Genomic DNA, 16,089 nt, shown 5'->3' with positions numbered 1-16,089 from the left:
ATATATATATATATATATATATATATATATATATATATATATATATAAAAATTGTCTTACAGCCAAGAGAACATATTTTTACTTTCAACACTTACTAATAAAGTCATATAGATCCAGTTATAAATTGTGCTTTCAGTTATGAATATTTAAGCTACATATGAGTTATATTTTCCTTACTTTTGTGTTTGAAATGTGAATTTAAAACCTTTTCTGGGAAGATAAGGCCTCTTTTATTGATATTATACAGACTCAAGTGGTATCACATTATCTAGAGCATTCTTCACAAAACTATTTTTGGTCTAAAATGATAATTTCCTAGTCACTTATGAGAGCTCATACTTTGACAAATGATTCACTTCTCTAATGAAGTCTCTTTTCAGATTTGCAGGAAGGCAAATCTAGTGTGGGCAACCTATATCTTGAGAAACAACACGGAACAAAATCACAAGAAACTTCCATCTTTCCCATCCATTTTTTATCACTGTCAGTACACAGACACCAAAGGAATCCCCTCTCTACTTTATAGAACGTTTGCTATATAGTCCAGAAAAGGAATGGGTTGGGATCAGGAGACCAGATCACAGCTTATTAGGGGTGTGTTCTGGGCCTCATCCAAATCCACATTTGTCTTTTGTGTCCTTATCTGTCTTGTCATCATCCTGTTCTATTCAACTCTACTTCACCCCATAATTCTTTCTCACTCAGTCCACACTCCTTCTACCTCATACCTCCTGTGTTCTCCACTCCAGGAGCCTATTTTATCTGTTCTCCCACTCTTTCCCTCCTCCACAGCCTCAACTGAAGGCAGAGAGCACCGGCCCCCATGCTTTTAAGTTCACCTTTTACTCATCACATCGGTGTGGGACATCCCTGGAATCTACAGGCTTTGTCCTGTGAATACAAAACGCCACCTGCGTTCAAGTCCATAAACTCAAGCTGAACCAGGCTAACATTCCAAGCCTGTCAAATGGGGATAGCAACAGCTTTTTCTTCGAGTTGCTGTGAGAGTTAAGAATAATGTATATAACATGCCAGTCTGGTTGAAATGAGTTAAATAAGCACAACAACAATGCTTTTCATTGTTTCCATTCCTATCAGTACAGGAATGTTGGCTACTTTTAGTCTGAGGCCCTCTTGTTTAACTCATTTATGGAAGAAAGAGCAGCGAGTTTGCATTCGGAAGAGTGAGCCAAGCCAAGCTGGATCTTAACAAGTCACTCCTCCCTGATCAACTGGATTGATAGGCTGTCTGAGGTGAACTCTGCCTGACTTCAATGCACCCCAGCACCTAGCAGCTAGCTTAGCATTTAGATACCCATTGAATATGCAAAGGAATATGGTATGAGAAAAAACGTGCTGTGAATGTTCGATCTCTTATTATGCACTTTTCAGGTATTGCCTCAAGGAGGAAATAAAGCCAATCACCTCTGAGGCATAAATGAAAGCCCAAAGCTCCTCAAAGAAAGTGAGAAGCTAGCAGGAAAGGACTGGGCTCCCCAGCAGAGCAGCCAGCTTCAGCTCTGTGTCCCAGATTCCTGTCCTGGCTAGAACACAGGATAAACCTTTGGCAGAGAAAGAGAGACACGTGGGAGGAGAAGACCTGGAGGCAGCTGCCTCTGGTGCAACAATGTCCACCTGAGCAAGGTGGACAGACACAAGGACAGCCCATGCTCAGGCTCAGAGAAGCCAGGCAGCCACAGAGCAGCAGCTCCGAGTTCAGTTTTTTACTTCCCACCTCCCCCACCCCGCAGTCAGGTCTCAAGAGGTAATTAGTGAGGAGGAGGCCAAGCTCCTGAGGGGGTGGGGAGATGGGAAAGTACGGATGGAGGCGGTCTTCTTGTCACAGGTCTCACTGAGGAGGGGGTAGAGGGAAAGAGGGAGGCGCTCGAGAGAATGACTGGCTTTCATTTTTGCACGTGAACCGTACCTAATGATATTTCCACAAATAGACAGGCAGACCACAGACGGACAGACAGAGCACACTTGCATGTTTTGAAACAATCCGTACCCCCAAATCCAGGACGCAGCCTGTTGTCATAACCATCCAGCAAACTGTCCAGGATGCGGGTAAAATTTTCCGGGCACAATTTCTCGTCCTTTGAGTTCTGTCCTGGGAATTCGTTTAAACTGCAAGTGCAAAAATAACGGGGGTGGAAAAGACTATTTTAAGAATGGATCTGAGAACAGGTGGAAAAGGGTTGCCTTCTAGGGAAAGAGTCGCTGGCCTTAAGCTAAAGGAGGGTTGGGGGCTGGGGATGTGAAGAACCGAAATGGTCAGGAAAAGAGCACCCCTGACCAGCAAGTACCCCCACACTGCAGGTGCCCTCAGGCAGCATGTACCCAGTGCCCGCGCTTCTTGCACCCGACTTCCCAGAGCTCCCCTAGTCTACTCGGCCAAAGGAAAGCTTGGCTTCAGCCCATACCACACTGACGACGGGAGGATGTGGTTCTCCGGGGGAAGGATGAGTGGGTGCCATGGATCCGGACACTCGTCCCCCTTCCCCACGCACGCCCTACCCTAAGACCCCATCCAGAACTCACCAGGCCGCCAGGCACAGGACACGCAGGAGGGCGAGGCTGACCCCGGAGCACAGCGCAATCGCGGGTACCTTCTGGACAGAAACCATCTTCGCAACATGCCATACTTTAAGCCTGTTCACGTTTCCAGGCTCTCGAGATGCCCTGTGCAGGGTGTGAGGAGAGGGCAGAGTGGCTCCCGCGGCGTGCGCACACTCGCGCTCACACTCGCCCGCGCTCACACTCGCCCGCGCTCCTCCAGCCTAGCCGCGGTGGGCGTGTGCGTGCACGTGGCCAGGGGAGGCGGGACCTGCGCGCCGCCCCCTCCCTCGCCTCTCCCGCCCAGGGCGAGCCGGAGCCGGCGCTCTGCTCCAGCACTTTCTTGCCTGCACGCGCTGTTCGCTGGTGAACTTGGGAGCTCCTGCCACTGGAAGCTAGGCAAGTTGGTTCCAACCTGTAACTCAGGGGACGCTACCCAGGGTCCTTCGACCCTGCTCCCTGGGTCAGCGATTCCACAAACTCAAGTGGATCCTCTGCGACTGGTCCTGGCTGACTTCTTTCTGTCGACCCCCTTCCTTTCACAGTGGTTGATGGTTGGAAATAATGAAGCGCCTTTCTCATAGGTTGTATGAGGGCATGCTGGTGCCCACTGCGGAAGATGTAGGTGGAGAAAGGGCGGGATGACAGGGATTGCGGGGTGTGGCGGTGGGACATGGGGAGAACCCTTGTTGGTACAACAGCCTTTGGGACCTTGCCTTTAGCGGCCAGGACGCTGAGCTGCCTGGTTCTTCCTACTAACCTGGGTGGACTTCTGCCAAACTTTTGGGAAGTTACTGGGGAACACTGTCAACGGCATCTGTCGAGATATCATTTTAATGATAACAAATTTCCTTACTTTGACCTACCCCTCTCAGCACACACTCATGCTCTCCTCTTGCCACTCTACCAAGGAGCTAAGGGCATAGAGACCTGTGACCTCTTGAAACCCTTCTCTTTCAGAATGGAACTGTTGAACTCCAGAAGTTGACTGAGGGAGGCAAAGGTGGCTGGGTGGACAGAAAGGAAAAGAGAAAGAGGGGGGTTGGGGGGAGCATAGAAGGATGGAGGAAAGGAAGATAAGAGGGCTGGAGGGAAAGAGACTTGGGAGGGAGGGATTGAGGGAGGGAGGGATTGAGGGAGGGAGGGGGAAAGAGAGAGCGAGCTCTAAGCAGGATTTCTTTAATGTTTTATGGAATAAAAACAATGACTTGGAAGAGGCCTTTAAAAATAACGCCAATTAGCTGAGGGGATGTCATTTACGATGCACACAGCTATTTCCATATGATAGGTGTCAATGGCATAAGTAATTTCCGTAATATAATGTCCCTGGAACCAGACACCTGTTGTGTTCTGTTTACAATGCTAATGACTTACTAGTGGGGCCTGGCATATGAAAAAATTAAAAAGCATTCTGGGGGGGGGTGCTTAATTGAGTCAATTTCTTAATACAATTTTTTTTTTCTTTTCAAAGGAAGGCAGATAATGTCTATAGAGTAAAGAGCTCTGGGCTCCCTTAGGAGTCTGCATTCTGAATTGCTGCCTGGTGAAATTTATTGGAGCCTCCACAGTTCAATCTCTGAGATACTTCTCCTGTGGACTGTAATTTAGACTCTCATGCTGGAGGTTTGTCGTTCCTCTGTGTTTATCTCTTGTTGTAGCCCAGGGTGCAGTAGTATCTCAGTTAGTGTAATTGGACAAAACATCGGTGACTTCCGGAGTCGGAGGTCTGTCTTACCAACTCTGATGCAATGTAACCTCTTTCTTTCAGGGAAACAATCAAAGATTCCCTGTATCTTGCAAACATGCCATGGAAGCACTATCCACACACCCCCTCCGCACATTGCATGTAATAAACACCGTGCTCACAGTGGCCGGTGTTGTTGCCATGGCGTGTATTGACCAGCAGTGGGATTGCTAGCCCACGCTGTAGTTCGGTTCCTAGCCATTTCTACAATAGTTGTGTCAAGTCTCTGCTACAGTGTAGGGACTTCCATTATTTTTGAAATATACTTGTTACAGACTTAGTAATATCTGTATATTACATTTACAAAGTCAACATTCTTAGGGATTTTGAATTACTAAATATATTGTATTTATCTGTAATTGGGTTTGGCAGTTATACCTTGCTTTTGTACCTAATTGTCTCTAAAATCCCACAATACTTACTAATAAAAACTCTACTTCCAATACAAACTTCTGATTTATTTTAAAATCTAATGTTTCCTAGGGAATAAGAAGAATATATTTTAAAGACCAGTGAACTCTGGTAGAGGAATAACCAAATAGTCGGTCTGCTTCTTTGTAAATGGTTCATAACAGAGAATGATAATTTTTGTTAGAACTTGAGTAATTAAATGACTTCACAGTAAGTGTAGAAGCTGTGCTGGTTACTTTTATAGAACACCATGAACAGGGTAATTTCCAGAAGGTGGAGTTTATTTGCACTACAGTTCCAGAGGCTTAGTGTCCATGGTGGCAAAGCAGAGGCAAGGCAGCCGGAGCTAAGAGCTGAGCGCACACATCTTGAACCTCAAGTAAGAAGCAGAGATATTTAAAAAAAAAAAATAAAATGGCATGTCCTTAGACTCTTAAATCCACCCCCAGTGATGTACTTCCTCCTAAACATCCCAAACACCTCCAACTGGGTACCAAATGTTCAAATGCTAGAGTCAGTGGAGGGCATTTTCATTAAAACCCCCAAAGAACTGCTCCAAAAACCCATAATTATTTGTGTGTCAGTATTCTATACAGTTCACACAGAGTACTAACTGTTAGAATAAATATTCCTTTAACTGTGTCAATAAATCTATGTGGTATAGATGTATATGTTCAAGTTTCTGAAGAAACCAATCATCAAGTTATGTATAATTCAATGTCTCCTGGCAGTAACTAGTGGGGAAAACATAGACATCATCTACAGATGCTGAAAAAAACTGAAGTTGTTACTATGTAATAACCATAATGCTGTGTCTTGTACTAAGAAATCTCATGCCTAATTCACAGACCATGAAAATACCCCAATTTTTTTTCATAAGGAAGCATGTAGAGTATTTTTCAGTTGTTAAAAGTAGAAAACTTTAAACAAAGTGTTATACAGTATTTAAGGGGGAAATGAATGAGGAGCTATGTTGTAGTGGACACAGAGTACTGTGATATAACATACTGTTCCAATTTAATTTAGCCAGACCAAAATATCTAAGGCTGGGTTGTGTAGCTCATCGTTTTGGAGACTTAAAACCAGGGTAACACAGCCTTGGCTTTAGAGGAATCCTGCTTGCTATGTGACAAGGTGGTGAATGGTAAGAGCTTATGAGAGGGATAGGTTCTATGTACCTGTCCATCCACCGATCCATCTACTAGAGATATCTGCCATAATGTCTGCAAAACAAAGGGCACGAAAAGGCTTTTCGGAAGAGATTCATTTAAAAATAGCAAAGTGAAAAATAACACCGAGACTTGCTCACAGGCATAAATCTAGCATCTTGAGCAAGTTTGCATGGAAAGAAAAAAAACAACAACAACAAAATTTTAGAAAGTAAATATCTGTGAAAGGGAAAAGAATGAATAAAGTAAAGATGAGGAACATTCCCTGCTTTAACTATGTAATTCCTTGTTTCAGTGAAAAAAAAAAAAATCTGAAGGAAATAAGAAAAATGTCCACATTTTCCAGAGGCAGTGGTAAGGACTCAAATGTTCTTTTCCTGGGGCTTCTTGTTGTTGTTTGCATTGTTTTTGGTTGGTTGATTTTTGTTTGTTTGTTTTGAACTGCCGGTGTGCAGCAAACTAGTATAAAACTCGTTATGTTCAAAGCAATGACTTATAATGGTCTCTTGCAGCATTTGTAGTGTAACTATAGCAATTCTCCATGAAGGGCCATAATTCTACTACAGTTAAACAGCAGCTCCACTGGGATTTGTCTATGCCTGTTCAGGGAGTTAGACACTGCTTTAAATTTATACGGCATCTAGCTGGGCTATCCGAAAAAACTGCAGAGGGATTGGTTGCTAGTTGTGTGTCTCCTCCGCTGTCTCTGTCCTCTGTTTTAGTTAGCTTGCACCTCCTTACAGGATGATGGTCTAAGAATAGTGAGGCTCCCCAGATACTGTCTGTCTACCCCAACAGTCAGGCTGAAGCTGAAGACTTCTTAACTAAAATTTTCAAAATATAGAGCATCTTTATATTGGTGTGAGCATGCTATAACATCTAATGGAATTTGTGCAAAGATAATTCACAATGGGGTGGCCATCTTTGAGGAGTAGTTATGACCCTGTGCTTGTTTTAGATACCCACATCATTCCTTCCACAAGGGTGGGAAAAATTAAGACCATTTAATTTACTGTATTGGTTAATTTTGGGTCAGCTGCACAAAATCACAGTACACATATATCTGGTAAAATACTGTAGATGTTTCTACAAAAGTTGTTTTTATAGGCAAAATTAAAATTACTCTCTAGCCATATCACCCCGAGTAAATCCAGTCTCATAAGATAAGATTAAAACTAAAATAGTTAGACACCGAATAAATAAGATTACCTCCCATGCTGAGGCTGTGTCTCATTCAATGGCTTGGAGATCTCTGTAGACATGGGCTAACTCTCCTGGAAAAGAGATTTCTGCTGTGGTCATGAGTTGCGATATTACTTCAGTCTTAGATGCCCAAGCCGATCCAACTCAGATTTGGCTTATCCAGGTCATGAGTTAGTTCGGTTGTTTTAGAGACAGGATGTCACTGTGTTGCCTTTGTTGGCCAGGAACACAATGTGTAAGACCATGCTGGCCTTGGATTCTTAGTCACCCACTTGCTTGTGTTTCTTGCACCCTGGGATGAAAGGTGTGTACCACCATGCCTGACATGTGTCAGTTCTTTAAAGTTCGCATGCCTGACATGCGTCAGTTCTTTAAAGTTCGGACGCATGGGCCTGGAGAGATGGCTCAGTGGTAAAGAGCACTTACTGCTTTTGCAGAAGACCAGAGTTCTGTTCCCAGCACCCACATTGGGTGGATTATAGACCCTCAACTTGAGGGGTCCAACACCCTCTTTTAGCCTATTTTGGCACATGCATACTCATGCATACCCAAACATTGATAAAAAAAAATAAGTAATTTTAAATGTGGATGGATAAATGGAAGATGATAGTTAATAGACTTTCTACATCCCATTGCTTCTATTTCTTTGGAGAATGGTGGCATAAATAACAGGAATAGCAGATTAAATATTCATCTAATCTTTTAGGTTCTGATAAATTTCAATGTTTGAATTAAATTATATATTTTTATTTCTTTTCAAATGCCAATTACTTGTTCCAAAGAAAATGCTAAATTTCTAAAGAAGCTTGAATCTTGTGACAGATTATCCTGTTATTAGTCTTTAAATGATGAATTTTGGGCAAAAAAACAATCACTCATGCCATAGGAGCATGTATAAATATAAAATATGCATGCATTAAAGTTTAGATTTTAAATTAGTCATCATATTTTAATTGGGCCCCTTTAATATTTTTATCAAATACAGCACCTGTGTTATAAAATCTTGGGAAATGAAAACTGCCAGCAAGTGGAAGCAAATTATTTTAACATAATTATTTAATTACTACAATTTTAAAAACGTACCTTTTAAGTATAAAATGGCCTAAACCTTTGCAAAATGAAAGAAAATACCACCTTGGGGGCTGGAGAGAGGGCTCAGTGGCTAAGAATGTTTGCTGTTCTTGCAGAGGACTTGAGGTTGTTTCTCTGCTCCCACACAGGCTGCCCATGGCCATCTGTAACTTCAAATCAAGGGCATTGGTGGACACCCACATTTACACACACACACACACACACACACACACACACACACACACACACACAAATGAAGATACCCATACAAACCTTAAAATCATACCTTATAAACTTAGGGAAACAGTTCCTGTTCCCCTTACTAGGGTACCCACTTGGATACTGAGCTGCCATGGGCTACATCTGAGCAGGGGTTCTAGGTTATATCCATGCATGGTCCTTGGTTGGAGAATCAGTCTCAGAAGAGACCCCTGTGCCCAGATATATTTGGTCCTTGTGGAGCTCCTGTCCTCTCCAGGTCTTACTAAATCCCCCTTCTTTCATATGATTCCTTGCCCTCTGCCCAAGGTTTGGTTATGAGTCTCAGCATCTGCTTTGATACACTGCTAGGTAGAGTCTTTCAGAGGCCCTTTATGGTAGGGTCCTGTCCTGTGTTTTGTTTTCTCCTACTTTCAATGTCCATCCCATTTGTCTTTCTAAGTGAGGACTGATCGTTTTACCCTGGGTCCTCCTTCTTGTTTAGTTTCTTTAGGTGTATAGATTTTAGTATCCTATCTTATAGGTCTAGTATCTACTGGCTCTTTGACCTCCTCCCCCACCCCAAGGGAGGAGCAGTTTTGCTAAGCCACAGAGGAAGACAATGCAGTCCTGATGAGACCTGATAGGCTAGGGTCAGATAGAAGGGGAGGAGGACCCTCCCCCATCAGTGGACTTAGAGAGGGGCAGGGAGGAGATAAGGGAGGGTGGGTGGGAATTGGGAGGGAATGAGAGAGGGGGTACAAAGTGAATAAATTGTAACTAATATAAAAAATAAAAACTTGGAAAAAAAAGCTTTGGGAGAACATCAGTGACTGAGTGTATTTGGCAATTAAATAGGCTTAAAAAATCAGAAACATAGAATTTACTCCGTATTTTCTGCAACTGTATTGTAAGTGTTTGCATAAGGTATGCTTTTCTATCGGTTTACTTTACAGAGTGACACGAAGTGATCAATACTTGAGAAATAGTCGTAATTAGAATGAAACAGCACATTAGCTTGATGTTTGAATGTTCACTCATAGTTCTAGACACAAACATTTTGGCATTTCAAATGTTTAAATCATAATAACTCCTAAGAAAATGCATTGTGGTAGGCTGTTTTATGCCCTTTTCTCTCTTTTCATATATTTTTTTTCCTAGATACAGAATGTGTCACACAAGTGAGAGGCACATAAACTAAACATTCCGAGTATCATAGGTATATCCTAGCCTGCCATCCATTGAACAGAACTAATTTTCCCCACAAACCCAAACATAGCCCAGTGGTAATGCATGCAGTCAGACTGCTCTTCATTACCATCTGGTGGATACTGCGTGGAGTGGCATTACCACAGTTTAAAAGAGAGTTAAAGGAGTTGAGTGTCATGCTTAAGAGAACAGTAGGAACATCAACACAATTGACAATATTAAATATATGGCATAATGGGCAGAAGAGAAGGATTAGGGTTGGAAGATTTTCCTTACCATTAAAATTGAATGTTGAAGAATCTTATTCACTGGGAGCAATGCATAATGGGTAAAAGTTCAATGTCTAATAAATAGGATGCACGAAAACATGAAAGTGCACATCACTTCAATTTGTTTAATAACGAAAATGATAAGACCATTTTTTCTTCTATTGACAATGTTCAGCACTTACTAAATCTTTCAGTCATCTACACAGCCTCATGTGTTACTTGCCCCAGAAATATTCCTCTGTTTCATCTACCTGCACAATATTGTTTATCTTTAAAAGTGAGTTTAAATGGCACTTCACTTGAGAATCTATGCAAACCAGGTAAAGACCTTGTTATCTGTTACTATAGACAGTGGCTGAACATCTGTGGACCATTTACATAATAGTTTCCCCTTCATGATTGAGGTTTCCAGCAGTGAGGGTGGTGGTTTAGTTATTCTTTCAGGATTCAAGCCCTAAACATTTACTATTTACTTATGTAAGGAGTGAACCCAGGAGAAGCCCACTATTATTTAGAGAATTTAAAGCAAAGGCCACTTGTCATATTGCTTGCTTCTCAGATACTAAAGCAAGTATAGAATTTGATTTTGGAGGGGGAAAATATCCATATATCATACATCATATCTGCTGATACCTTGTAATTCTAAAGCCAAACGCAACCATAGAAACCACCCTGTTGTATTTCATCTTTTGGATGGGGTGAGGTCTGAGGCTGAGATGGAAGTTGGAAGACCCACTTTCTCCAAGTTTTGATAATTAAAAGTCATTTGAGAAGATTTGACACCTAGTTTTCAACCCTTTACACCATATCCGTTTTGCAGATAAGGTCTTGTTTGACACTCAGGGCGATTTTCTTGTTTTAGCCTCATAGATGTTGGGAATACAGATGCCACCACAACCAGCTTAAAGATTTTTATTGGGGTAAAGGGGATAAAATGGGTTAGGAGGGAAAAGTGCTACTGAGCCCGAAGAGACCTGAATTCTGTGCCTGGGCCTTGAACAGTAGAAGAGAATCAAATCCCACACTTTGTCTTTTGGCCTCTATACACACACAGTAGTGTGCCCACAGGCACACAATCACCAAAATAATTTTAAAAGGTTCTATTCTGCTGTTTTGTTCTCTCGTGTAAGAATGAGCTTAGTTCTGAGAATAAGTTTGTCTTTATAATTTCACGTCTCTTAAAAGATTTTAATTCGGTAATAAGGACTTACCATCAAATTCTAGACCTTACAATTAAAGACACTGTACAATTTGGCCATAAAACACAGATATTCGGGGCTGGAGAGATGGCTCAGTGGTTAAGAGCACTGTCTGCTCTTTCAAAGGACCTGGGTTCAATTCCCAGCACCCACATGGGAGCTTACAACTGTCTGTAATGCCAATTCCAAGGGATTTGACACCTTCACCCTAATGCACATAAAATAAAATGAAATTAATTATATAAAAAATAATAATAAAAACCTACACAGATATTCAAGCAGGACCTGACTTGGAAGTCTCCTCAGTAATGGCCAACCTATAGTAGCAGATTTGCTGTATTGGCTTCTGGGGTAAAATGTCATCAAGTTTTACCCAGTAAGACCTTTGAGCTATAGTAATGATCTTCCATGGAAGATATGGTGCAGTTTGGTGTTATCAGCAGCTTTCTGTTTGGACTTGTGGCCCTCCACATGAACAAAGGGCCTATGGCTGGGGAACTCATTGACTAATCAAAGGGAATGTTATGTTTTACTCTGCTAAGTCTCAGTGAGGAACTGTTTCTTCTGAAATAACTCCCAGCTCTCTATAAACAATTCTTTTTTAAAAAAATTATAATTTATTTACTTTTTTGTTACTTTTTAAAATTTATTTATTTATTTATTTATTTATTTATTTATTACAATTTATTCACTTTGTAGCCCCCTCCCTAGTCTCCTCCCAGTCCCACAAACCCTTCCTCTGTGCCTTTTCCTTAGTTCCCTGATAGAAGGTCCTCCCTTCTATTTTTTTTAATTTTTATTTTTTTATTAATTACACTTTATTCACTTTGTATCCCTCCATAAACCCCCCTCCTCCCCTCCTAATCCCACCCTCCCTCCCCCTTCTTTACACATGCCCCTCCCCAAGTCCATTTATAGGGGAGATCCCCCTCTCCTTCCTTCTGATCTTAGTCTATCAGATCTCATTAGGAGTGGCTGCATTGTCATTTTCTGTGACCTGGTAAGGCTGCTCCCCCCTCAGGGGAAGGTGATCAAAGAGCAGGCCAATCAGATTATGTCAGAGGCAGTCCCTCTTCCCATTACTATGGAACTCACTTGAACACTGAACTGCCATGGGCTACATCTGTGCAGGGGTTCTAGGTTATCTCCATGCATGGTTGGAGTATGAGTCTCTGGAAAGACCCCTGTGTTCAAATTTTCTTGTTCTGTTGCTCTCCTTGTGGAGTTTCTGTCCTCTCCAGATCATACTATTTCCCTCTTCTTTCATATTTCATGCACTCTGTCAAGCAGTTGGCCATAAGTCTCAGCATCTGCTTTGATAATCTGCAGGGCAGAGCCTTTCAGAGGCCCACTGTGGCAGGTTCCTAACTTGTTTCCTGTTTTCGTCTTCTTCTGATGTCCATCCTCTTTTCTTTTCAGGATGGGGATTGAACATTTTAGTTAGGGCCCTCCCTCTTGATTAGTTTCTTTAGATGTACAGATTTTAGTAGGTTTATCCTATATTATATGTCTATGTGAGTGAGTATATAGTGTGTGTGTCTTTCTGCTTCTGGGACAGCTCACTCAGGATGATCCTTTCCAGTTCCCACCATTTGCCTGCAAAATTTCATGAAAGAGGCTCAAGTACACAATAAGGACATTTGCTCAACCATGTTTGTAGCAGCTTTATTTGTAATAGCCAGAAGCTGGAAACAACCCAGATGCCCCTCAACTGAAAAATTTCTGTATCAACTGGATACAGAAATTGTGGTACATCTATAAAATGGAATATTACTCAGCAATGAAAAATAAGGAAATCATGAAATTTGCAGGTAAATTTATTTACTTTGTATCCATGCTGTAGCCCCTGCCCTCATCTCCTCCTGGTTCCACCTGCCCTCCTTCTTCCCCCCTGTGTTCCTTCCCTAGTCCACTGATAGAGGAGGAGAACCTCCCCTACTATCTGAACCTAGCCTATCAGGTCTCACCACTACTATCTGGCATCTCTTTCTCTGTGGCCTAGTTAAGACCACCTCACCAGGGGGAGGTGATCAAAGAGCAGGCAACCGAGTTCACCTCAGTGACTGCCCCTGCTCCCTTTACTAGGGAACTTGCATGGACACTGAGCTGCCAATGGGGCTACATCTGAGCAAGCGGTCTAGGTCCTCTCCCATGCATGGTTCTTGACTGATTCATGAGCCTCTGCAGGGACCCCTGGGCCCAAATAGCTCTGTTGCTCTCCTTGTGGAGCTCTGTCCCTTCCAGATCTTTCTATCTCCCCTTTCTTCCATAAGATTCCCTGAACTCTGCCCAAAGTTTGGCTATGAGTCTCAACATCTGCTTCCATAACCTGCTGGGTAGAGTCTTTCAGAGGCCCTCTGTGGAAGGATCCTATTCTGTTCCCTATCTTCTTTTTCTTATGTCTTTCCTGTTTGCCCTTCTGAATGAGGATTAAGCCTTTCCCCTTGGGTCCTGCTTGGTGTTTAGCTTCTTTAGGACTATAGATTTTAATATGTTTGTCCTATATTATATGGCTAAATAAGATCTCTAACCTAATCTTAAAGTAGCTGAGCTACAAGTTATAAAGTCTAATCATGTCCTCGTTTAATTTTAATTCCTGTCTATTCTGTTTTGTTGACAACCAATTTTCAGTACTTTCACTTTCTTTGTTTTACTTACGAAGTACTTTTTCAGTACTTTCACTTAATCTTTTCTTTAAAATAATGTGCTTGAAACCTGCACATTTCCGATTTAGATTGTTATCATACGTTTTCAAATTAACCCAGGAAGTAATAACATCTGGTTTTACATAGATTGGTGAAATGAGATGCCATTTATCAACTTGTTCCAACATCTTTTGAAAACTGTCATACCTTAATTTGGATTGTTTACAAGACAATTACAATGGAGAATATTTTCCCTTTTCTTTCTTTGGCTTATCAAATTATAACCATAGATTTTGATTTTTAGTTGAGACTGTTCTACAGAGGTTCATAGGGCTGTTGTTCTGGCTCTTAGAGAAGGCATTTGACATATTATATTGCCATTTAATTCTGCTAGACTGAATAACCCCACAAAAATCACAGTAAATATTGAAAATGTGTTAAAGTGTCCATACAAAATAAAAAAGATAGAACTCTTTTAGGGACCCAGAAATATGTCTCATGTCATGAATATTAAAGCACTCCAAATCAGAGGTCTTCACTCATTTTTAATCCATTGATCTTAACTATGAAAGGTGATTTTTCAATAGTCTTATGTTTTAAATTTAGAATTATAGTGACTATATATCACAAAGTTCTACAAAAAACATGCTGTTTGCACTTTTTGGTTCTTCTTGGCAAATCAAAATTACAATGCACAAATCCAAATAGCATAGAATAGACTAAGTGGAAGAACTATAAAGTTTAACAAGGTGGCAACTTACCCCAAATATGTCAATTCTTGCATTGAATATAAATATAAAAAATGCAATTGAAAACAAAATGTGGCTGCACTGAGAAACAAAGCAAAGCTCAAGTATCTGTCGCTAAGACGAGACTTTAAATGTAAGGACACAAATCTTTAAGGTAAAACATCTACCATGTTGTTTCTGTGTTAATATTAGATAGTACTTTATCTGTATGAAATATTAGAAATAAAGAGATGTTCCATATTGATAGAGATACACCCTCACTGTGAGGATATAATTATGAATTTGAGAATTCATCTTTAATCAATGCCCAGTTGTTTTTTTTTTTTTTAAGCTAAAGATGTATTAGTCAGACTTATTCTCATAGAAAGTACCCGGCAGAAGAACCTGGAAGAGAGAAAGATTTACTTTAGTTTACGGTCTCAGGGGTTTCAGTCCATCATGGCGGAGAAGTGAAAAGCAGAGCCTGTCAGTTCCTAAGGCCAGGAAGCAGGGGGGAGAGAATGCCCATGCTAGTTGATGTCCTTTTTTTCCATTTTCTATTATTTGCGATGACACCATCCACATTTAGTGTGGTTACTCTTAAGGGACTTTTCCTGGGTAGATGTGAACAAATGTCCACTCCATCCAGACAGGCTCCCAGTGACAGACCAAAGGAATGATTCTACCACACTGCAATCTGAAGAAACACTGGGTCTCCTAGGGCTACTTACACTAATGTGACTGAGCGTCACTTACAAGATAGTGAGAGATGCAAAGGGTTGCAAGGCTAAAAAGCCCAGCTCTGCCTGGGTGATCACTTTAGCGCTCCCTGCAGGACTCACCTGAGGCTGACTGGGGGAAGATTCTTCTCTACTCCACAACTGTTTACAGACTGTGAATCTTCCAAGCTTCAACTTTGCAGAGGCTTGCGGATTTCATTTATTGCCTGAGGCTGATGAGCTGTCTTCCTCTCTTCCAGAAGTGATGTTTCAATGTGGAAGAAACTGCTACACAGTTTTAGCCCTCATCATTTCTGAGAACACACTTACCCACATATTAAGATGTGTACTTGGTATCTCTGGTTGGTAATCAAGAAGAATCATCACAAAAGAAAATGGCCTTTGTACTTAATTAAAATTTAATTATACCGTTACCTTCTTCCCTCTTCTCCTTCCAAGGCCTTCCACGCCCATCAGTTCTCAATTGTACTAGCAACCTCCCATAAGGTTTCACCTCTAAAACATCTATACATTTCTACAACTCCAAATGGAAGATAGACTTCCTAGCACAGGAATGTCTGGGTGTGATAGCCATAATCATGTCACAGAACTAATAAAACTAAGATCCTTAATCACAATGGATATTTTTCTTTTTTCTTTTATTGTTATTACTTATTGCAATTTATTCATTTTGTATCTCTACTGTAGTCCCCTTCCTCATCTCTTCCCAATCCACCCTCCATCCTTCTTCCCACCCATGTTCCTTCCCTAGTCCACTGATATGGGAGATCCTCCTCCTTTACCATCTGACTCTAGCCTATCATGTCTCATCAACACTGTATAGATTCTCTTTCTCTGTGGCCTAGTAAGGCCACCTGTCGCGACTGGCCTTTGCCGATAAGGACGACGCAACAACTGAGGATTTCTTCAGCGGCAAGTTTATTGTACAGCTCTTTCTTGCAGATGGT

At 41.5% G+C, this 16,089-nt stretch overlaps 1 protein-coding gene across 3 annotated transcripts in view; it reads right to left on the bottom strand.

Moving 5' to 3' along the window:
* Positions 1-2,763, bottom strand: part of Gabra4 (gamma-aminobutyric acid type A receptor subunit alpha4) — a 99,172-nt gene extending 96,409 nt beyond the window's left edge. For all 3 annotated transcript variants that reach the window (XM_055629438.1, XM_055629439.1, XM_055629440.1), the window contains exons 1-2: positions 2,542-2,763; positions 2,009-2,127 (exon numbers count right to left, since the gene is read on the bottom strand). In XM_055629438.1, coding sequence (XP_055485413.1) covers positions 2,009-2,127; positions 2,542-2,627 — 205 coding nt within the window. In that variant the 5' untranslated portion in view covers positions 2,628-2,763. The remainder of the gene's footprint in view (positions 1-2,008; positions 2,128-2,541) is intronic.
* Positions 2,764-16,089: the final 13,326 nt, after the last annotated feature.

This window comes from Psammomys obesus, unplaced genomic scaffold (assembly GCF_907164565.1).
Source record: "Psammomys obesus unplaced genomic scaffold, mPsaObe1.curated_primary_1811, whole genome shotgun sequence".
Taxonomy (NCBI): Eukaryota; Metazoa; Chordata; class Mammalia; order Rodentia; family Muridae; genus Psammomys; species Psammomys obesus.
The sequence above is the reverse complement of the archived record's forward strand: the minus strand, read 5'-3'. Positions and strand labels throughout refer to the sequence as shown.